General features: G+C 38.5%; 1 protein-coding gene across 11 annotated transcripts in view; it reads left to right on the top strand.

Moving 5' to 3' along the window:
• Positions 1-24,116, top strand: part of PCCA (propionyl-CoA carboxylase subunit alpha) — a 435,628-nt gene that overhangs the window by 213,543 nt on the left and 197,969 nt on the right. For all 11 annotated transcript variants that reach the window (XM_086708562.1, XM_086708568.1, XM_086708558.1 and 8 more), the window contains 2 exons: positions 1,245-1,320; positions 18,672-18,782. In XM_086708562.1, the coding sequence (XP_086564688.1) occupies positions 1,245-1,320; positions 18,672-18,782 (187 nt within the window). The remainder of the gene's footprint in view (positions 1-1,244; positions 1,321-18,671; positions 18,783-24,116) is intronic.

Below are 24,116 nucleotides of genomic sequence, written 5' to 3'. Positions count from 1 at the left end.
GGGCGCCTGGGTGGCTCAGTTGGTCAAGCATCCAACTTCGGCTCAGGTCATGATCTCTTGGTTCGTTAGTTCAAGCCCTGCATTGGGCTCTCTGCTGTCAGCACAGAGCCCGTTTTGGATCCTCTGTCCCCTTTTCTCTCTGCCTCACCCCTGCTTGTGTTTGTTATCTCTCAAAAAATAAACGCTAAAAAAAACCCAAAACACACACACAAAAAAAACAAAACCTGGGGATTTCATTTAGAAAATCCTGTTTTCCCTATCCCAAAGAACGATTTTATTATTACTTTTTTTTTTTTTTTTACTAAAAACCCTTTGTCAGATGGTTTTCTCCCCCAAGTACTTTTTATGTATTTGTAGCGAACTGTTTTTTTATTTTTTTTCACTTAAGTTTTTATAGTAACATTATTAAAGTGAACTTTAGGTATTTCATTTGTTAGAGAAGTGCTATTTAATTTAAAAATAAAAAAACAAAAAAATTATAGATTGATTTTGATATATGTGGTTCCATTTTTTGATGAATACATTTCTGTTCAGAAAAGTGGCCTGCAAATACATTTTCAACCTGGCTTGATACTGAGGAGCTGATGAAATGTACCAAAGTAATTGTAAACTATAGACTGACTAATGTAATAGAAAAATATTTTATGAGTAGGTAAAGTCTTATTTTAACAAGCAAATTAGCAATAAAATATTATTTATTGCTTGTATTTAATTGCTAATTTGTTTAAGATTCTTATAAATAGGCACAAAATCATATAGAACAGTAAGACCCTTCTGTTTTTGTAATACAAGAACAGTTTGCTTCTATGCTATGTTATGTGTAAAAGTTAGCTATGCAGGGTATCAGACTTGGAAACGACATTTTCGTAGGGAGAGAAAAATCTTGCCTTATCCTTCACTATTCCAGATGTTTATATTCTATCCCAAATGTTCACATTTTGATATCTTTCCTTTTAAACTTTTTATGGTTATTTTTATTACGTTGTTGTTTATCTCAAATAGCTCTTTTCTGTGATAGTGAATGTAGGAGAAAAGTCTGAAATATCTTGATTCTGATATTTATTGAGTTTAAAAAAAATCTTAATTGACATACTTTATATTAGAAATTGAGCTACTGTGAAATTTCAGAGGATGTTTTGGGAAACCTGTTACAAAGTATTTTGATTTTTATTAGGATGAATTGTTTGACTTTAGATAGATTGGTATCTATCTATGTAAATTGTTTTTTGTTTATTTGCTTTTAGCTGATCACATATGGTTCTGATAGAACTGAAGCACTGAAGAGAATGGAAGATGCACTGGATAATTACGTTATTCGAGGTAAAAACAAATATTTGAGGTCTTGGTATTATACATGGTGTCCTGTTCTAGAAAACAGCTTGAAGATGTGCTAACTAGAGAATTCAGTAGAAAATGTGCTTACTATGTATTTAAATAGAAATAAGAAAATTTTCCTTAGCAGCCCTATACTTTACATATATACCTTAAATTCTTTAATTAACCTTACGGTGCATAACCTTTCCTAGACAAATATTTAGTATTTTATAGGTATGTATTGTATGGGAAATGGTTCTTTTTTCTAAAGTCTTTTATAGGCCAGTGCAGCAAATTGACTACTTATTGTTTTTTATTGTTATTGATGGTGTTTTGAAGTATGAAGCTTAAGAATGTATGGAGCTATAAAATATAGTGACCTACGATTGACTAATTTGAGAGTGAGGGAATAGCCTTTTGTGTCTATAAATTAGAGCAAATTATGGAATGTCTTCTAGCATATGTAACAGTGTCGCCTCATGTACATAGACGTCAGTTCTAATGTCTAACAAAGTCCAGTCCTATGGCCTGTAGAATGTGGAGTGATAACTGAATCAGGAGTAGTCATTTTATTGATTTGTTTATTTTAAAGATTTTATTTATTTATTTTTTTAATTTATTATTTTTTTCAACGTTTATTTATTTTTGGGACAGAGAGAGACAGAGCATGAACGGGGGAGGGGCAGAGAGAGAGGGAGACACAGAATCGGAAACAGGCTCCAGGCTCCGAGCCATCAGCCCAGAGCCTGACGCGGGGCTCAAACTCCCGGACCGCGAGATCGTGACCTGGCTGAAGTCGGACGCTTAACCGACTGCGCCACCCAGGCGCCCCTTAAAGATTTTATTTTTAACTAATTTTTACACCTAGTGTGGGCTTAAACTTACAACCCTGAGATCAAGAGTTGCATGCTCCACTGACTGAGCCCACCAGGTGCCCCACAGCCATTTTATTTAAATTATTAAAGCAAAGTTATACTAATCCCCCTTAAGGAGTAAATTATGTTGTAAGTTGTATTAGCAACTTTTTATTAGCATTGAAAAGATCATTTCATTTTAGTCCAACATAAGTTATCATCAGCTTAAGAATAATGGAGTTTAACATCAAATTTAAAGTACAGTTCACTTTGAATTATGAGTGAATAGTGTGGGTCTACGAACATTCCCATAGGAAGGACTGGCTGTATAGTTTTGTTCTTTTCTCATGGCTTACTAAAACAGTGGAGCTGGGAGGCTAGAATTGGAGGCTGAGGGGATAGAATGTTGGTGGAGTATGATTACTTAGCGCCTCTCAAGTCCATACAGAGCTTTTATGTAATTTCAAAAGGCTTTCCTTTGAGTGGGCACGACCTGTAGGTCAGAAGGCTTCGCAAGTGGACTACAACTTTGTGTGAATTAGGAAAAGTGCTCCATTTTCTGGGCGCATCCAGCCCTGAGACAGAGAGCTCAGCTTAGCAATGGAGCATATTAAACCCTTACTCTGCACCCTTGACCCAGTGCCTATATGCAGTGAACAGTTTGTACAACTGCACAGTAGTGACTCAGGACAATTTAGTGACTCCATTTTTACATATTTTCCTTTCCCTGATCATTAAAAAAATTTTTTTAATGTTTATTTTTGAGAGAGAGAGAGAGGGAGGGAGGGAGGGAGAGGGATTGTGAGCGGGGGAGGGGTCAAGGGAGAGGGAAGCACAGGATCCGAAGCAGGCTCCAGACACTGAGCTGTCAGCACGGAGCCTGATGCGGGGCTCGAACTCACTAGCCGTGAGACTGAGCCGAAGTCGGACGCATAACCAACTGAGCCACCTAGGCACCCCTCTTCTTGTTTTAATATATGGCAATTAAGTCATATAATCATTGCTTTTAATCACTTTTCTCTTCTAGCTTTTCTTTTGTTATATGTGGAGAAACTTCTTCCCTCCCTTCCCTTTTACTGTCACTCTCTTTTCTTCCCATTTGTTAACTAACAGGTAATCAGTGATTGTATCTAATCTCATGTGCTAGTGATTCACCTCTGTCAATGAAAGGAAAACAGTTCTCAAGTGAACCTAAAAATAAAATCCATAACCTCAGTATTCAAAGCGTATACAAATTTGAAAAATCCCCTTCACGTTCTTTCTAGCTCATTCTCTAGTTCTTTTTTAGCCTTAATTGTGGAGTATTTACTGGTTTTTAAACTCTGCCATGTTCCATCATGAGCCATCATGAGCAGCAGCTACATATTTTCTCTGTACATTGGTTAAGTAGGCTTGGAGGGGTTTATTTTCCTTAGAAATAGTATTCCCCCAGAAATACTTCAGTGCATGTTTGGAACACACATCTAATTTGGGTGTATGTTGGTCTCTGTGTGTTTAACTACACACACATACAGACATAAAAAAGGTACTTGGGAATATTATCCCCAGAGGCCTTCAAAGTATTTGTAAGAGCTTTCTAGATTCCTCCCCCCATCAGTATCTTTGTAATTTTTATTATGGTTGTTGAATTGTTGGATTTTGGTTAATTTCGGTTTTGTTCTAATGAGCTTGAGTGGTAAATTCATGAATTTGAGATAGTCCATTTGTGTAAGAATATTTTGTCAAATCACATCTCTATTAAGCTTTGATGTAATGTAGTGCCATGGCATATGGGCACTTTGTCAAAATATTAGCGTTGTATTCTCCTCTGTCTACTCTGAAAGGAATACTCTAACATAGTTATAGAGTACACTTTCATCTTTTATATTTAAATGAATGTTTGCCACTGAATTTACTTACTTTACTTAATGTGTGTGTGTGTGTGTGTGTGTGTGTATAATGTTCACCAGTCACCACATTTTTTTTTTTTTTTAATAATTTTTTTTAATGTTTATTTTTGAGACAGAGAGAGACAGAGCATGAACGGGGGAGGAGCAGAGAGAGAGGGAGACACAGAATCCGAAACAGGCTCCAGGCTGTCAGCACAGAGCCCGACGCGGGGCTCGAACTCACAGACCGCGAGACCATGACCTGAGCTGAAGTCGGTCGCTTAACTGACTGAGCCACCCAGGCGCCCCTCACCACATTTTTAAATTAAAGTGACTTAAATACAGAGTAGTAGGCTTGCTGTTATTCTCCTAACTTTGTATGTATTTTCCAGGCCTTTTTCCAGGCCTAGTTTGAAAAGGCCTTTGGTTCACTCTGATAAAATAGAAATCAGAGGGGCCTAGGTTCCTATCCTGTCATGACACCTTTTAGTAACTATGTGAGTTTTGTCAAGTTACTTTGTCTCCCTGCATCTCATACTCTACATTTAAAAGTGGAGCGTTAGCCTCTGCTCTATAAGTTAGTAGTGAAGATGAACTGAAGTTAGGTACACAAAAGGGCTTGGCACGGTACCAGCTCAATAACTTGAGTTCCTATCTTCTTTTGTCCTTCTCTCATTACAGTTGTAAAACCACATATTTAAAGATCATATGTCATGAGTCATTATCAGTCAGTCAGTGACATGGGAAATTGATGAAGCCATAGATAAATAACATTGAAAACCCATTTGGGGTCATTCCTGGTACTGTGTGCTGGGTTACTTGTTTTCATTGCACACTGTTCTGCTTCTTCAAAGCATTTACTGTAACTATAATTAAAATATTAGTTGCCTGACTAATTGCTAAATGTTGGATTATCCCATAAGAATATTAGGTGCATGGGCAGTGATGGTATTTATCTTGTTCACATGGGTATTATTAGGGCTTGATATGATCAGTGAGTAATAAGTATTTGTTGAATGAATTAATGAATGAGTGACAGTAGCCCTATTTCAAGGAGTTTCTGGTAAATTTGGCATGAAGCATATAGAAAGGACATAAATTTATAGACGCCATAATACTGGAGTGAAAAACTATGGTGGGAATTCAGATGGGGGAGGCATTTTTCTTTTCCCACCTTTGCTTTTGGTTCTTTGGAAGTAATGTGAGCATTGCCTTAGGTGACTCTCACAAGTGACTGTGTTGAGAGTACCTCACTTTGTGTTTCCTTCAAACAGCTCCCCAGAGTGGCAGCATTTTTTTTTTTTTTTTTTTTTTTAAAGACTGGTAACTTACTGTGGAGGTGAAATATAGGAGAGAGCACACTCAGGCCTGTTTGGAATATGACTGACTGTTGTCTTTTGGGAAGATAATCTGGTGATGGATGTTAAAAGTGCATACTCTTTGACTGAGCTGTGCAATTTTCAGGAATCTATCCTTCAGAGTTAAAAGACCGAATTGTGAAGTGATATTTACAAGGACATTTGTGACAGCAGCATTTAAAGTAGCCAAAATTGTAATCAACCATCATGTCCACCAAATGGATGAACGACCGGATGAATTACTGTGCGTCTTCACTATAAGTTGCGGCACAGCCGGTACTTGAAGGCCTGTCTGTATGTATTGTTAATAGAAAGGCGGTTCGCAGAGTAGTGTGTGTGGTGCAGCCTCACATCAATTAAGCCACCTTCCCATCCTAAAGTATCTTTACTGTGTTTGGATGAGCACAGAGAAAGATGTGGATGTATACACGTCAGATTGAGATCTCTCTCTCTCTCTCTCTCTCTCTCTCTCTCTCTCTCTCTCTCTCATAATACATACCTATATATGTTATATATAATTTATATAATATATATTGATATTGATACAATTAATACATTGCCCCCAGGCCTTTTATTTTAGGTATTTTCAAGCCTAGAGAAAAAGAACAAATAGTACGTTGCACACCTGTATGCTCTTCACTTAGATTGTTAAGCTTTTCTACATCTTTCCCTCCATCTCTCCCTTTATACCTTTCTTTGCTTTCTCCTTCCTCCTCCTCCTTGCTCTTCTTCCTTCTCCTCTCTCCCTTCTCTCCTTGTTCTTTTCCTCAACTATTTGAAAGAAAGTTGCAGATGTCATGACACATGACTCCTAAATATTTCAGCATGGATCTTAAAAGTAAGATCGTTTTCCAACAAAATCACAACACCAGTATTACACCAAGGAAAGTTGACAGGAATCTCATAATATCGTCCAACATACTGTCCGTATTTCAAGTTTCCTTAGTTTAGCTAAGTGTCTTTTTATATCTGTTTATCTGTTTGTTTGTTTTTTTAACACCACCTATGGTCCACTTAGAGTTTACATGTTGCTTTTATTTATGTCTCTTTATTATCTTGCTCTTTTTCGTATCATTAACTCTTCATAAGAGTGAAGGGCAGCTGACTTCCAGAAGGTCTCATAGTCTAGATTGAAAGTTTCAGTATTGGTCCAGTCAAGGCTCTTGGGAAAGGAGGTGGAAAGATAGGGGTTGCAGTTGGAAAGAAATTTGAGTTGGTGATTTCGAATATGGTGCACTTAGTGAACACTAGATGATTTTAGGGTTTGACTCTGGGACTAGGTGGCTAAAGTGAAAGAATAGGTAATTTGAAATGAGATCCAAAGAGCTGAGTGGCGAGGATGTTACCTGGGTCATACTCATGGTGACATGAGTTAGGGGAAGGAAGGAAGGTCCTTCCTTCCAGGTGACATAAATTCTGCATCTTCCAGGTGAAATAAATTCTGCAGCGAATATTGGGTTGTTAAAAGAGATGTCGATAGATGACAGGGAATTGGGGAAGACTTTTTGGCCAGCTAAAATAAGCCTCAAGGAAATAGAAGTTTCTCCAAGGATTAGCAGAGGTAATGTTCTAAAAGTGACAGTGGATCTCAAGGAGGTATGTGAAGGTTGCTGGAGAAGTGAGGTCCTTGAGGTCACTGAGGTTTTCAGTGAGGCAAGGAGATAGATGGAATGTTCCATGAAAATACTGAACCCTCAGTAGACCTGAGTGGTAATCATGAAGCGGCAGTCTCAGAAAACATTGTGGAGTGGCCTAGAAAAGAGTTGGAAGAGGTGTTTTGGGGAAGTGAGAGTGGTTAGGTCAGCTGATGTTCCAAGGATGAGGGATGGCCAGAGAACCTAGGCCTTCTGGTGAGGGATGCAAAATCCTTGAAGTACCTGGTAGGAAGGTGAACCCTTGGGCTCAGAAAAGTGGTTTCTGAGGCATTTTGAGGGGGCTTGATCTGTAACTTCATCTAAATAACCTCTATTTCCTTTCTTTGGCTGTGCTATCCCATACTCCAGCTGTGTGTGTCATGGCTCAGGTAAGAGCTTTCTGAACAGGTTCTCTGTAAATACTCTTCATCTGCACTAATCCATTCTTTGGTTTGAACAGCATAAAATTTAAAGTATAATCCCAACCCTGCTTGAAGCCCTTTAATGTTTCCCCATTGCCCTCATGTGACTCTTTGGTCATTTACACAACTTTGTCTCATGCTCTTTTTTTTTTTTTTTTTTTTTTTCCTTCCTTCCTGCTTCACTGTTGTTTTCATTTGCTGGAATGCTCAGTCCTCTTCCCACCCAAGGACCTTCATAGTTAGGCTGTAGTCTAAGCAGTTATAACAAAGAGAATGAAAAATACAGTGACCTGTGAAAGATAAAATTTAATATATTTACCATGTCATAGTCCCAAAAGGAAATATTGTCAAGGGCTGGTAGGGAGACTTGGATTCACAGCAGATGGTTTTCATTTGGGGGCTCCAGAGTGGCTGCTTTTATGCCCATCATCCAGCCTCAGCAGGAAGGTGGCAGGGGCAAGGGGAGTTCACACCCATTTTTTTTCAGGGCATAACCTAGAAAGCACCCTTTATTTCTGCTCCCATTGTGATTATTGGCATTTAATCACATGGTCATACCTATCTGCTAGGAAGATGGACAATGTGGTTGATACCAAGGTGGCCATATGCTAAGCTAAAAAGTAGCATTTCTCTTATTAAAGGAAAAATAGACTAGATATTGGTGGATGATTAGGGGGAATAAGAATATATACATGTATCTGCTTATTTGTGGAAACACACACACATACACAAGAGCAGAGCTAATAAGATGGTGGACCTATAGGGTGTACCTCCCAGATCCTCATCTGGTAGAAATGATTGGGGGATGGGAAATGAAGTACCTGAGATAAAGGAGAGAGGCTTCTCCAATTATACTTTTAGATTTCTGACATTAACATTTCCAAATAAAATTATTGACATTCTGGGGGAAAAGCTCTAAATGGAATACCAACAGTGGACAGAATTTTATGAGTAATATACTGATGGAGGGAGAGAGAGAGATTAAAAAAAAAACACTAGCTTTAAATAACTTTTAAGCATATTTTGACTGCATATCCTCAAGCTTAAAAACAGTAGAAGCAAACATTGAACTGTAGTTAGTAGGTTTGTTTTTCCTAGTTCATGGGTTAGCAGTTCTGAAACCAGTTTATGTATATTCTGGGATTAAGGAAATAAATACTTGGATTGTGGATAAGATGAGTGACATTTGTTCTTGTCAGAGAAAGAGGTTACAGATGGGGAAATGGATGAGGATTTCCATTCTAAATGAGTCCTATGTATTGAGTTGAAATTGGAGGTATCAGTGGAAACTCATGGTTTTTAACATATATTGAAAAATAACTGTATAAATGTGTTACTGCACATGTGTGTGTATATACACAAATTCTGTAGCTCAGGGTTTCTTTAGCAATATTGACATTTTTGGGTAGACATTTTTTTATTGTGTGTGCAGGAGGGTATCCTTTGCATTGTAGGATGTTTATCACCACTCTTGGTTGGCCTCTACCCACTAAAAGACAGTAGCATTTCCTCAGTTGTGACAACCCAGTATTTCCAGACACTGCCATATGTCATGAGGGAGGGGGGCAAATCACCCTCAACTGAGAACCACTGGCCTGCTGAGAGGTCATGGAAACATTGGCACCCATAGCAATGAGCATACAAGGAACCCAGATCTTATTTTTTAAATACCATTGTCTCATAAATGGAACCACTACTCCATGATAAAACGGCTGATTTCCGGAAGAGTGTAAGATGAGCCTGAAACATCTTGTATGAGAAAGTAATCAAGTGCTCAAAGATGATATGTCAAAAAGACACAGGAGCCAGCTCTATGGGGTTTCCCACAGGCCAATCTGGGAAAACTTCAGCAACAAAATAAATAATGTTAGCGATGGATTAAAGCCCATGGAATAAGACAAGAGCCTGTGGGTCCATACTGATATAAATAGATAAGAAAGATAAAAGAGGCAAGAGGCACAGCTCTTCTCTACAGCAGATTTTTAACTTATAAATATAGAAGAATCCCCATGGGGTAAACACCAAATTGTTTAGGGTCAGAATCATCAATGACAGATGCTAAGATAAGCGGATGAAAATATGATGAGAAACAGGTATTTGCATAGTTTCATAATATATCCCCAGGTGATGCTAATTAATTACAATGGGAACTATAACACCTTTAAAATAGACAAACCTAGCAATTTACCCAAATGATCACAGTTTGCATCACTGGTAATGGGACATATCAACATCTCATGCCTCTTGAGGTATGATGCACTGAAAATAGCACATCATTTCTGTGATGTCCTTCTCCAAAATGTATAACATGGGTATAATCGTGAGGAAACAGCAGACAAACCAAATTGAAAGGTAGTGTACAAAATAAATGGCTTGTACTCTTCAAAAGTGTCAAGGTCAAGAAACACAAAAGTGGATCAACTTATCTAGATCAAAGGAAACCAAGGGTACGTGGCAACTAATGCAGGATAAGTTCCTGGACCAGAAAAAAAAATGTTTTTCTTTTGTCGTAAAGGTCATAAATGAGACAGTTGATGAAATTTGAACAAGGTTTGTAGATTAGATGATGATACTGTTATCAATGTTGATTTCCAGATCTGGTCATTGTACTGTGATTACATGAGAGACTTACCTTGGTTTTAGGAAATACACCGAAGTGTGGAGAGGTAAAGACATCCTGTCTTTGGCTTACCCCCAGATGTTTAAGAAGAATTGTGTGTGTGTGTGTAAAGAGAAAAAAATATGATAAATAAATGATAAATGAATAAATAAATATTTGGGGTAAAGGATATGCAATAATTCTTCCTACTATTTTATGAGTTTTTTTTATAATTCTGAAATTGTTCCAAAATAAAAAGTTTAAAAAATAGGTGAAGAGGAGCATGTGTCCCCTCTTCCCAAACCTGAGGAGTTTTATTTAAGGAATAAAAACAGATGCATTTGTGATGATATATTATTTATCTGATAAATTCTAAAGGATAGAGGGCTTAAAGAAATTGTTTTGTGAAGGACAATTTACTGTCTTGTTGGATAACTGCTTAGTTGTTCAAATAATTTTTTTCCTAAGCGGATTGTGAGCTTTTGTTAAAAAAAAATCTTGAGAGCAAAGATGTAATTTGGTTAAAGTTAATTTCTGAGTCCCCATGAAATAAGCGGTGACTTTTGGCCTCTGTTTGATCCTGGCAGTGTGTGCAGCTAACGTCTGGCCAGTGTTTTGGAAACAGCAGGTAGTCAGGAGAAAGCCGCTCCTAGGGGTCGTCTCTTCTGTGGCCTGGTGGTGATTTCCCATACAGATGGGACCTTGTGAACTTTGGTAGAGGTCATTTTCAATTCCCTGTCTAAAACTGAGAGCCATAATTTTTATGAGTATGTGATTAATAATATCGTTGAAGTTATAAACTATGTCTCAGAGTACCTCTGCTACCGACTTCTTGTTTGAACAACGATTGCTTTAAACAGCATTGTCTTTCCTGGGACATGGAAAAAAAGTATGTACAAAATGGTAACTTTCAGATGTGTAGGATATCTCTTGAACAGTCCAGTGATTTGTCCCATTTATCTGTTCTTTTGTGCTTTTAGGGAAGAAAATAGTTCTTTGATTATTCCCCCATTTGGCTTTAGAATCAGTACAGTACAGTAGTCTTTGGAGTCAGTTGAGGCACCTAGATTTTGGTTGTCTGCCATTAGCCATTGTTTCATCTTCTAGTCCTTCAGAAAGAAAAACATAATGATTTGATTTTGCATAGTAATATGTAATCTTTCATTCAGAGAACATTTAAGGAGAAAATGCTTTTGTGTAGTAATTTTATTCCTGAAACATCATTTAGCAAGATAAAAGTCTGTTTTCATGCTCTATTTACTATTCAAGTAGAAATAGTTTGGAAAGTCTGTGCTTCATTTGTGTGCTTGAGTGGCTCTGCTCTTTGATATCCACAAAGTAAATTAATGTTTGCTTATAATTCCTTTGACTTCTCTAAAATCACTTTTTACAACTTCGAATTTGTAATAAAAATACAACATATCATTTATCCTGTAAAATTGCATACATTTTATTTTTATTTATTTATTTACTTTTTAAATGTTTATTTTTGAGGAAGAGAGTGCAAGTGAGGGAGGGGCAGAGAGAGAGAGGAAGACAGAGGGGTCAGAAGCAGGCTGTGAGTTGAGAGAACAGAGCTCGATGTGGGGCTTGAACTCATGAACTACAAGACCATGTCCTGAGCCAAACGAAGTTGGATGCTTAACCAACTGAGCCACCTAGGCACCCCTTTATTTTTATTTTTATTTTTTTAAAAGATTTATTTTATTTTTAGAGAGGACACATGAGTAGGGTAGAGGGGCCCAGGGAGAGATAATCTCAGGCAGGCCCTACTGTCAGTGTGCAGGGACCAATGTAGAACTCGATCCCACAAACTGTGAGATCATGACCTATGCCAAAATCAAGAGGCAAACATAACTGACTGAGACACTCAGGTGCCCGAAACTGCATACATTTTACTAAAAAAAGTTTTAAGTTTGTTTATTTTGAGGCAGATAGGGGCAGAGACAGAATCCGAAGCAGGCTCTGTGCTGCCAGCGCAGAGCCTGACCTGGAGCTCGAACCTATGAATCTTGAGATCATGACTTGAACTGAGATTGAGAGTCAGGTGTTCAACAAACAGCCACCCAGGCGCCCTGAAACTGCATACATTGTAATTTTTTGATGTCCTCAATCACAAATTGATCACTATCAGAAAACAATCTTATTTTTGTTCAGATGATCATTATTTCTGAAATTTTATGTTCGAGTTTCCTGAAGACAGTCTGATGCTGTTTTGACTTCAGCCTCACAGAGGAACAAGAAAATTTATACTATCACTAGGTTGTAACAGGAGAGCCAGTAAAGTTAAATACAAAATATGAAGTTTGTAAGTAAACACTATTATTTTTATTTAACTGGAGGGAGGAGGGAAGGACAGAAATTCTGAAAGTTAGATTGCCTTTCTTTATTACTTTTTTTTAAATGTATATTTATTTTGAGAGAGACTGAGAGCATGAGCAGGCTTCCCACTGTCAGTGCAGAGCCTGACACGGGGCTTGATCGTGTGAACCGAGAGATCATGACTTTAGCCGAAATCAAGAGTCAGACACTCAATCAACTGAGCTATCCAGGTGCTCCTAGATTCTACATTATTTACAATTTATCCAGAAGCTTACAAATGGAAACATTTTGAAATACTAAATTACACCTAAGAACACTTTTTTTTTTTTGGGAAATGAAATTCCAGCTGCACCCTGATCTTCGTATTTTCATCCTTTCCAGTCCCTCCTTTAGGATGTTTTCTTCTTCCAAACTTGAGTTATTGTATAGGGATAAGCTGCATACTGCTGGCTTTGTCTTGCATTTCTGTTTCTGGATTTCTTCATGTGGGCATCTGCCCCCATGCGTTCTGTGTTGTGGGTGGCTCCGTTCTAACGGACCTGTTCTTCTGAACTCTAACCACAGGGATACCATCAGTCTACTCTCCCAGGCCTCTCCAGTTGAACTTGCCCAAAGTAAATCACATGTTTCCCTCTTAACCTGTTTCTTGTCTGTAAGTGGGGTCTTCAGTCATGTAGCATGACAGAGCCAGGAGGGTGCATGTTGTGATTGACTCCTCTCCCCTATTCTTTTTTTTTTTTTAAGTTTTTATTTTAATTTTTTCATTAAAGTGTTTGTTTATTTAGAGAGCTCAAGCAGGGGAGGGACAGAGAAAGAGAGCGAGAGAGAGAGAGAGAATCCCAAGCAAGCTTCACGCCATTAGCACAGAGCCCAATGTGGGGCTCAAACCCATGAACCGTGAGATCATGACGAGCCCAAATCCAGAGCTGGACACTTAACCGACTGAGCCACCCAGGTGCCCCTAAAGATTTTACTTTTAAGTAATCTTTACCATGGGACCTGAACTTACAACTGAACACTTAACTTACTGAGCCAGCCAGGTCCCCCTGTCTCCCCCATTGATGTCCACTAAATCATCATGCCCTCTCTGCCTGCTAAATGTCTCTCCGGTCCATCTACTTTTCTCCGTCTGTAGTGGCCACACTCTTGCTGTGGTCTGATGCCTTGCAATTTTTCAACATGTCTCCTGCAATTGTCAGCTAATGGTTTTTCCCACTTACACCCTCACCCTTCCCCAGACCCCAGTCCACTAACAGCCTGCATGGTTCCTGGAGCTCAAACGTAGTCGTTCCTGCCCTGCTTCAACTGTTCTGGTTGCTCTCAAAGAAAGGTAAAACGTTTGCATGACTGTCAGACCTGGACACCCTCCCCCCCCCTTGGACTTCTTAGGCACACAGCTCTCTCCTTTGCTCGTGCTCTTTGGCCACGGTGCCCATCTTCCAGTTCTCTCCACACAAATACCTGGTGGTGTCCAAAACAACATGAGAATTCTTTGTTCCTCCCTTATATTACCCATCTTTGTGTCCTTCTGTGTCTTTCTCTATTTCTTTTCCCAGCTAGGACGATTTGCGTAAGTCACAGATACTTCTCTCTTCCTGGAATGCCACATCTGTTGTTGCCTATGCATAGAAATCTCTTCTGGCAAGCCATTCCCTTTCCTTCTTCAAAAGCGCTTTAGTTTTGTCTGTTTGTAAAACATGCAACAAAGGGATTCAGTTCCCTTTCACAGCCTGACCTCTTTCAAGGAGTCTTTTATTTTAAATTCCTGCCTACTGCGTTTGGCTTTCTAAGCACTCGTAGCATGTTGCTTTCAGTTGCTCTTCATTTTCATCTACCCGAATATCACCTGTAGTAGACGAAGATGTCACATTTTTGCGATGATTTGTGAGGTATACTTGTGTCATCAGATGAAGTTTCTTACACCTTCCAATACCTTCCTCGTAGAAATACACATAATTACAACAGCCCTTCAACACATGAGTGGTTGAATATTGGCTAAGTCATTACCCACAGAGCAAGGTTGGGATAACTGCATTACCCACAGAGCAAGGTTGAGATAATTTGTTTGGGGCATGTGCTATGAAAGATACTTATTAGGTCATTGTATGTGATAACTTCTTCCTTGGAAATTTATGTAGCTAAAGGAATACCATTAATATTTTAATTGGGAACTTTCTCTAAATGTTTTGAAGCAGTTTGAATAGATTGAAAATTGGCTTTTATAAAGTTTTTAGGCACTTGGTATTTTCTGAGTGAGGAACAGATAATGCTCAGATTTTTGCACATGTATGCTAACATCGTCTAGTATAAAGAGATGCATAGAGAAATGCCTAGTTGGTTGGCTCAGAAATAGGAAATCATATTGGAAAGTATGCCCTTCTCCCCATATGTATACATGAGAGTACAGGGTAACCTGCCTTAACAAAGATTCTTAAATACAGTAGTATAAATAAGATAGAATATTATTTACTTCTCATTTAACTGGCTGGCTGGTCTGTGCTGATGGGGCAAGTTTGTGTCCTGTGGTTCTGTGGTCATTCCAGGAGATCCTCCCTCTCCCCCTGCCAACATGTTGCTCTGTTTCACCTTCATTTCCAGAGCTGAGTTCCTGCCATATCAGGAAGCCCATAGGAAGAAGGAGGAAAGGAAGCCCAAGTAATTATTCTTTTCAAGTAAGCGAGGCTGGAATTGGGCGCATCACTCTAACTTCCAACCCCTTGTCTGGAAATCAGTTTGTCAGGTCCAGCTGTAGGACAGACAGGAAAATAGAGTCTGTGTCTGTGGAGTCTTTTGTTCTGCTAAGACTCTTGTTACTGTGTAAAAAATGGAAATCACATTTGCAGTGAAACCCGCAGGCTGTCATATTTTTAAACATATATTACTATTACAATTTCTATTTTACTAAACTTTAGCTATATGATTCATTCTCTCTAGATCACAATTTCTTAGTTTTCAGTCTCTTTTCTTTGTAATTTTCTTATTCTGTGACTGGTTACTGAAAGTTCCCCCAAAGCAGGTACCATAGTGTTACAGTGTTTGCTCTCATATTTTTTCCTGTGTGTGATATCTAGCTGCCACATGACCAGTAGGTTTAGAATAAATGTTGATAGGTGTAGACTAATTTGCTCAGAATATCAACATTGTTAAAAACCTTATAGTGAATGTCCACAACCTTTCTCAGGGAAGGGCTAGAGTGTAAATAGCTTAGACTTTTGTGGGTCATATGGTCTCTGTTACAACTGATTGACTCTTGGAGCACACACACTGAATGTAAACACTGCTGTATTCCAAAAAAACTCGATATACAAAAATAGGGGGTGGTCTGATTTGTGTGCTGAGTTTGCTAAACGCCGCCTAATAGGATGGCTATGTTCTCTGGATAGAGAGGTGTAAACTTTTGAAGAACTGGATTCCTATAGGATATGAAACTGGAAGTTGGGGAGGGAGGTCAGTGCTGAGACTTGAGATCCAGTGCATCTGCCCTCTGATGTGTTTTTTTTTTAAAGTTTGTTTATTTTGGGGAGGGGGAGAGGGAGGGGCAGCAAGAGACGAGAGAGAGAGAGAATCCCAAGTAGGCTCCACACCTGCAGCACAAGCCCAGTGTGGGGCTCGAGCTCCCCAATTGTGACATTGTGACCTGAGCTGAAATCAAGAGTCAGATGCCTAACGGACTGAGCTGCTCGGGCTCCCATGTCTGATGTTGATTAACTACACATTGTCTTCTGCTGTGTATCGGTTCTCATGTGAAAGGATAATAACGAGCACAACACTGATGCATGTTTTTGAGTGCCTGGCATTGCCTTAAGCATTACCTCATTTGTACCTCATGACAGTAATGCAAAATAGGTCCTGCTGTGATCACCACTTAACAAATGAGGAAACTAAACATTTGAGAGGTGAAGTAGCTTACCCAAGGTAAGAGGTAGATCTGGTACTTGAGCCTGAGGTTCTGATTCTTTGCTTACTTTGGAATTATTATTTTTTAAAATTATTTATTTTTTTGGTAATGTTTATTTTTGAGAGAGAGAGAGAGACGGACAGAGTGCAAGTTGGGGAGGGGCAGAGAGAGAAGGAGACATAGAATCTGAAGCAGGCTCTAGGCTTTGAGCTGTCAGCACAGAGCCTGATGCGGGACTCGAACCCACGTACTGTGAGATCATGACCCAAGCTGAAGTCAGGCGCCCAACCGACTGAGGCACCCAGGTACCCTACTTTGGAATTATTTCTATAAAAATGAGCACTCTACAAGACTTGAATAACAAGATCAGAATCAGGCTTTCTAGGTTTGTTATGCAGCAGAATGGTATGATGAGGACTGTGCTGTCTGAAATGGTATAGACGAGTATGGAAGTGGGTGAAGAAACTGGAAGGAATTAGCAAACCTCTCATTACTTCAGGTCTATCATACTCCAGTCCCCTGCTCCTCTTGTGGAAGCCTGATCGAATTCCTGCTCTCCCTGGATTTGACATGCCTCTCATCCTCCCTTTTATTCCTCTTTATATCTTTGTAATCTGCGTGACCAAGATCAAATACTCCGTTCATAAAGCCCTTCTATCTCACAGAACTCTCCTGATACCTTTCGAGTCCCTGTTGTGGCAGTTAGCTATTGTAACATAACTTTGTAGTGGTCCTTGTGTTCCAGACTCAGTGTTTCCTGCTGGATCACAAGCTGTTCTTTTCTTCTTTTTCTTCTTTTTCTTTTTTTCCCCCCTCCTCCTTTCTTACTACTCATTGAAGTATACTTGACATGAAATGAACTTCTCGTATTTATTCAGTTTGATGAGTTTGGACATATGTATTCACCTGTGAAACCATCACCACAATCAAGATGCTGAACATTTCTATCACCTCCAAAAGTTTCCTCATTGCCTTTGGAATCCTCGGTGTCTCTACCCCTGTCCCAGTGCAACTGGGTGATCTGCTTTCTGTCACTGTAGGTTTTTTAGCCTTTTCTGAAATTTTATATTAATGGACTCCTACAGTAGTCTTTTTAAATTCAGCATAATTATTTTGAGATTCATTCTTGTGTTTTTAGTAACCCCTGTCTTTTTATTGCTAAATAGAATTTCATTGTATGGACAAACCACACTTTGCTAATTCATTCACCTGTTGATGGACATTTAGATTGTTTCCAGTTTTGACCATTGTAAATCAATTAATAACCTATGTGTATAAGTGTTTGGATAGGTTACCTAGGAGTGACTTGTCTGAATCGTATGTATGTATAACTCTTTAAGAAACTGCCATGCAGTTCCAAAGTATTTGTGCCATTTATAGCCTCACCACAGGGTGTGACAATTCTACTGTTTCACATCCACACTGATATGTGATATTTCTGTCTTCTAACCTTTAGCCACTTAATTTGGTTTTGGGGGGCATCTCATTGTGTTCCTTTGATGATAGCAATGTTGAACAACTTTTTTAAAGTTTTATTTATTTTTGAGAGTGCACAGGTCGGGGAGGGGCACAGAGAGGGGGCAGAGGATCCAAAGCGGGTTCTACGCTGACAGCAGTGAGCCCGATGTGGGGTTCGAACTCGCGAACCCTGAGATCATCACGACCTCAGCTGAAGTCAGACGTTCAACCGACTGAGCCAGCCAGGCGCTCCGAACAACTTTTCATTTGCATATTTTCTTTTGTGAAATGTGTTCAGATCCTTTGCCATTTTTTACATTGTCATCTTACTCTGCTGTAAGCATTCTTTATATATTCTAGATACAAGTTCTTTGTCTGATATGTGTGTTGTGCACGTTTTCTCTGTCTGTGGCTTACCATTTTGTTTACTTAACTGTATCCTTTGAAGCAGGCTTTTAAATTTTGATGAAGTACAGTTTCTTTTTTTATGGCTCATGGTTTTTGTGTACTACCAAAGAATCTATTGCCTACCTCAAGATAACAGATTTTTCTCCTACATTTCCCATAAGTCTTGAAGTTTTAGGGTTTGCTGTTAGGTTTGTGATCCAATTTAGGTTAATTTTTGTGTATGGTGTGAGTTATAGGGATGAAGTTCAATGTCCTTTTTCCCAAATGGACATGTTAGTACCATTTACTGAAAAGACATTTGTTTCCCTATTAAATTGACTTGGCAGTCACAAGTTTCTCAGGCTTACATTTAGTATTTTATTGCTACCACAGATTCAGACCTTTTTTGTTGTTACTTGAAGTTAAGGAGATGGATAATCTTGCCTGGTTCTTGCTAGATCATAAGACACAGATGATAAATTTCTCTAGATAGTAAGACTTAGATTTTTAACTGACTCTTTGTTCTCTAATTCCATCTGATATCTTTTTATTTTTAGGTGTTACACATAATATTGCATTGCTCCGAGAGGTGATAATCAACTCACGTTTTATAGAAGGAGACATCAACACTAAATTTCTTTCTGATGTGTATCCTGATGGCTTTAAAGGTTTGTGTGCATTGAAGTATTTTACTGTATTAAAGTTATTTTATACTTTATTATAATGTATAATTTTTCTGTTTTGAAATTAAGGCCTCTGGTCTATACTGTACTTGATTTATTAACAGAGTATCCTAGACTATTGACATTCATGATTTTGAGTATTCATGAATGACTCATGAATGTGCAGTAATCCATAATTTTGTTGAGTGAGAAATTCAACTGTAATGAACATTTTGGCCTCTTTGCCGCCTTGCTATATATAGTTGAACCTCAAGCCCCATCAAGGGAAAAGATCAGAATTATGTTTTCAGGATTTCCATATGCTTTTATGTCTGCTTGGCTAATGCGTCTGTGATGGTGATGTGTCATGAAACAGTAGGCAGAAGCAGACAACAGGTGAAAACTTGAGGGAACTTTTAGAGCAAACATGCTTGCATACATACATTTGTGTAAATGTCTATATGTGTACATAGATGGTGTTGGATCCCATTATGGGGAAGAAAATGGCATTTAAAATTTCTAATTGAAGTTGATTACTATGTGCTATACATTTAGCATCAGAAAATGTTACACATTCTCAAGGGAACTCAGAAATTTACTTAAAACTTAACATTGCCATTTTCCGTGATAAACTTACTATATTACATTTCTGTTTTGATAGGGAATTATCAGCATGGACAATGTAATTCTATCCATGCTTATACAAGATAGGAACACAGTTTTAAAAATTGTTAGAAGTTGTTAGAAAGGACCATTAGCAATTATTTCATCTCATCCTTTATTTTTCCATGTGAGGACACGAAAGCCCAGAGAGCTTGATGAGGTTAAATGACCAGTAGTATAATAAAGCCAGAAGCTGAACTTAGTTTCCATCTCCTGTTTCAGTACTCATTCAATTGTGCTAGGCTTCAAAATCACAGATCATACAAGTTTTCAGAGTATGCTGTATGTTGTTGTTGTAGAATGCCTGTAAGCACTTTAAAAGTACACACCTAGCTTTGCCCTTCTTAATGTGGACCTCTCATTGCCTTCCCTCACATTATTCTCAGGTCAGTCCTTCTCTGAATGGCTACTATCGCTTGTTTTTCAGATTACTCTATTTCCTCCTTCCTATTTTTCCCTACAGCAGGTATCTGATATTTTAAACTGTATCATCTCTGATTGTTTGATATATGTGCCTGAAAGAGACAGCAGGAAGTGGCCACTGAAGTTAATCCAGGATCTTCTCCATATGTTTGAGCCTGGGTCATTTTGTCCCTTTGGGATTACCCGTCTGCTTCCCATCTGTCCAGCTATCCTAGGCACTGTTCACAGGCGAGGACGTGTTTTTATGACTGCATTAAAATTTTCTATTATATATGTTTATTATCCCAAATATATTTGTGGACTGGAACAGTGTTACTAAAGGTTCTGAGGTTGACCTTTGGAATGAATTACTGTGACTAAAACCAAAAAATAGGATGCACAGGAATGTATTCTTCATATCTGCTTATTAGAGTCTCAGGTTGAAAAGCTGCTGTGCATTTATTTGAAAAATAAATGAAAACTGGGGAAGATGTTATTTTGACTCTGGAGTAAAGGGAAAATGAGGAAGAAGTTATTTTAGGAACTATAATTTCAGTTGGCCTGTAATGAACATTTTGGACTTTTTTCTCTTTTGCCTTGCTACAGTTTAACCTTTAGCCCTGTCAAAAGAAGAGATCAGAATTATTTTTCTCTTCTGGAAAGATGCAGATTTTTAACAAAAATTGGATTCAACACAAGTAAAATACCACTAATTACACCTTTTTCTTTTCCATTTAATTTAGTCAAGTATTTCTATTCCTTTAAAAGCGGTGTAACCAAATCAGTATGAGTTGCTCCTTGGTGAGTCACAGGCAGACACCACACCATGGTTTCTGTTGCACAGATCTGTGCAACAGTATAATAAAATAAAGGGAACTTAATTTGCAGCAAATGAGATCGTGGGGAATAACTTCCAAAGCTGTGACTCTCTGGGCAAGGGTGAATGGGTTCCTTTTATTTAGGGTTAGGATGAATATTTAGATAGGGAGCTTTGTCATTGTATGTAAAGGCAGGCATAAGGTCTCATATGTGCCATAAGGAAATATACCTATGTATACATTGTTTGTTATGTAAATGAGGCTTGTTCCTCCTTTGGTGGAGATTTTAGTATAATGAGGTAAAGGTAACTGTCAGTCATTCCACTGCCCATCTGTGCAGGTGCAGGTTGGGGGCAGGGGGTGGTGGCATGGTTAGTTTTAAACTGGTCTGGTTGGTCTGGCTGGCTGGTACTCTGGGCAGTTGTTTTGGTTTCCATCACTGAATATTATCCCTATAGGGTCTTTTGTCTGAGTTAAGAGATACGCTGGAAAGAAGAGTGTAAGGAAAAATGGGGACAAAGGTTGGTGAGCACAGGCAAGTGGGGAGTAAAGGTCGTGTCTTGGGGTCTAGCTGGTGATAGTGGTAAAATGAAATTTGGGCTGTAGCATTGCCTTTGAGAATTCAGTCATTAAAATCATCCAACAAATAATTGGTGCAGGCTCTAGAAGAAAATGGAAAGCAAATAATATATTTTCCCTGCACTTAAGGAGCTTACATCACAAGGTAATTTATTTGGTTGAATTCTCCTGATTCTTTAAAAGTGAGTACGAGGAGTAATAGAAGAACACAATATAAAATTTCTGTGTAATACCCACTAACTTTTCAGGGTGTTTACAAATATGTAAAGAACTAACCGCTACAGGACAAAAGAAGGGCTAAATGAAGATATAAGCAAAGTGTCTTGAGCACAGAGAAAAACCACTTCCGATTCAGGGAATCAGGGATGGCTTCCAGGATGAGGTAGCATTTAGACCATTGCAGCACTTCCCCAAGAACTATTCTGGGGCACTGCTCATCTGTGCCCAATCCATCCTCTCTGATGTGATGCTGGTAGTTTGAAATCAGCCTTGGAGAGAGTATTTACAGTGAGGAAACTGTCAAAACCTGCACTGGTGCATTTCTTCTTCCTTCACACCCGAGTTGATTGTTATCATTTACCAGCATACCAGCGTCTGGTCCTTTGACCTGACCTTACAAAGGAAAAGGTTTACCATGTAGGGAGGAAGACCTAGAAGAATCGCTGAGGACAGGCGGTGCTGTGTTAGAACTCCTGTGAGTCAAATGACAGAGTTTGCTGAAAAATGGTAAGAACATTTAAGGACATGAAATCAGAGGAGAGAGACTTTAATAAAGTATAAAAACTCTGATTTTTAGAAGTGTTTCAGCAAAGCGAAAGGTGGGATGGTCACTTTTAAGAACTAAACTAGTGAACCTAAGGAATAAGGGTCCTATTCCCTTATTCCCTACACTTTTACTACAGGTAAAAAGGTAGAAAGGATGAAATAATTTGTGAAATAAGAGATGTGGAGGGATGATCCAAGAGATTTTGTATGTATATAACAGTTTCATGAAGAAAAGATGGACAAGTAAAGGAAGGTTAATTTTAAAAGAAATAATAAGGGAGATTTTTGTTTCACTGTTCTTGAGAAAGCCTTGATGTGTTGTTGCAAAGATTCACTGAGTTTCAGATAAAATTAATGAAAAAAGTAACTCTTCTAGGAATATCAAGAACAAAAAGTCTTTAAAGCTTCTAGAAAGAAAAAAAAAGCACCAAGTTATATGCAGAGAATGTAGAATGAGATCATCTTCAGATTCCAGAAACTGGAAATTAGAAAACCTTAAAATATCTGATTCATTAGAAAGTACTTAACCCAGGAGGTACTATACCCAACTAACATATCTTTCATTTGTCAATTATGAAAAGAGATTTTATTTATTTAAAAATTTTTTGTTTATTTATTTTGAGAGAGAGAGAGAGAGAGAGGGAGAGAGGGAGAGAGGGGAGCAGGGAGAGGGAGACAGAGAACACCTAGCAGGCTCTGCACTGGTAGCTCAGGGCTTGAACCCATGAAACCATGCGATCATGACCTGAGCCAACACCAAGAGTTGGACGCTTAACTGACTGAGCCACCCAGGCACCATGAAAAGAGATTTTAAAATAAAGATTCAGAAATATGTCATTATATATATTTTGAGGAAATTACTAAAGAAAGTGCTTTAACCAATATGAGGTAAAGATGACAGCTAAATTATACCCATTTTTCCCAACCAATGAATTGAAGTTTTTATTACTTTTATTTTTACTATTTATTTATTTTTAAGTAGGCTCCACACCCAATGTGGGGCTTGAGCTCATGACCCTGAGATCAAGAGTTGCATGCTCCACTGACTGAGCCAGCCAGGTGTCCTGAATTGAGGTGTTTTCTTTTTTTTTTTTTTTTTTAAAGACACAAGCCCATAAGGAAAAAGAGAAGAGATAGTATTCTGGAAAATGAAGAGCCAAAAAATGATTCTTAACTGACTTAGCAACCTAAGAAAGTTGAATCCTAATCTGACATTGTGAAAAACTGAGAAGTTGCTCATTACCACCATGGAACCCTTTAGTAGTCTTAGCTCCTATTTAAGTTTCAGGAAGCTTGGGAAATTTCTAAAGGTAGGACTATTGTTCTAAAAATCTCTGGAAAAATTTTCCATATCCCCTCCTTCACTCTTTAGAGGAGGGTGGCTCTCTCCTCCACTTTGGCAAAGACTTTGAAGTTCTTCTTTTTGTAGAATAAGATGCCCTCTGCTCCAGGGACACCAGGCACAGTTGGACAGAGGTTTGAGTGAATGTGGACATACTGAATGTGGTGACACCCTGTCTCTCAACCCATCCATGAAGCCTACACACAAAGCAAATGGTCAGCAAAGCCACATCCCAGAAAGAGAGAACATGCATAGCTCAGGATCAGGACATCTGTCAGCATCATTTAAGACAACACTAGTTTGAAAGGGAATCCCCAGATGACTGTTAAAAATAGATGATAGAACTAAAGCCACTTAGGAGAACACTGATCAGGCTTCTGAAAAACTGGGTCATGCACATGGAGTGATAATTGCATGAGGTTTACAGAGGTATATCACAGACCATGTGAGTGCTACTATGTGATTCGATTTGCACGTAGTAGCTACCAACTTAATGAATAAGGACAGGAGAGCCTAAATGTTGTTTGAAGTTTGGGGTTTTTGTTGGAAATTCTCCCCCCACACTCCCCAACTCCCTCAAAGGCTAAGAAGGTGAGGGCTAATTGTGAAGAGGAAGTTTTTCTCCTTTCTTTCACAAATATTTACTGAACCCATTAGGTAAAAGGTAGTGTCTAGGGTCTGACACTAATAAATACTGAAGAATATTTATTATTATCTTTTTTTAACGCTTATTTTTGAGAGAGAGAAAAAGCATGGGGGAAAGACAAAGGA

Source organism: Puma concolor, chromosome A1, assembly GCF_028749965.1.
Source record: "Puma concolor isolate L17-30 chromosome A1, mPumCon1.1.hap2, whole genome shotgun sequence".
Taxonomy (NCBI): domain Eukaryota; kingdom Metazoa; phylum Chordata; class Mammalia; order Carnivora; family Felidae; genus Puma; species Puma concolor.
This window is presented reverse-complemented; position numbering and strand designations above follow the sequence as displayed.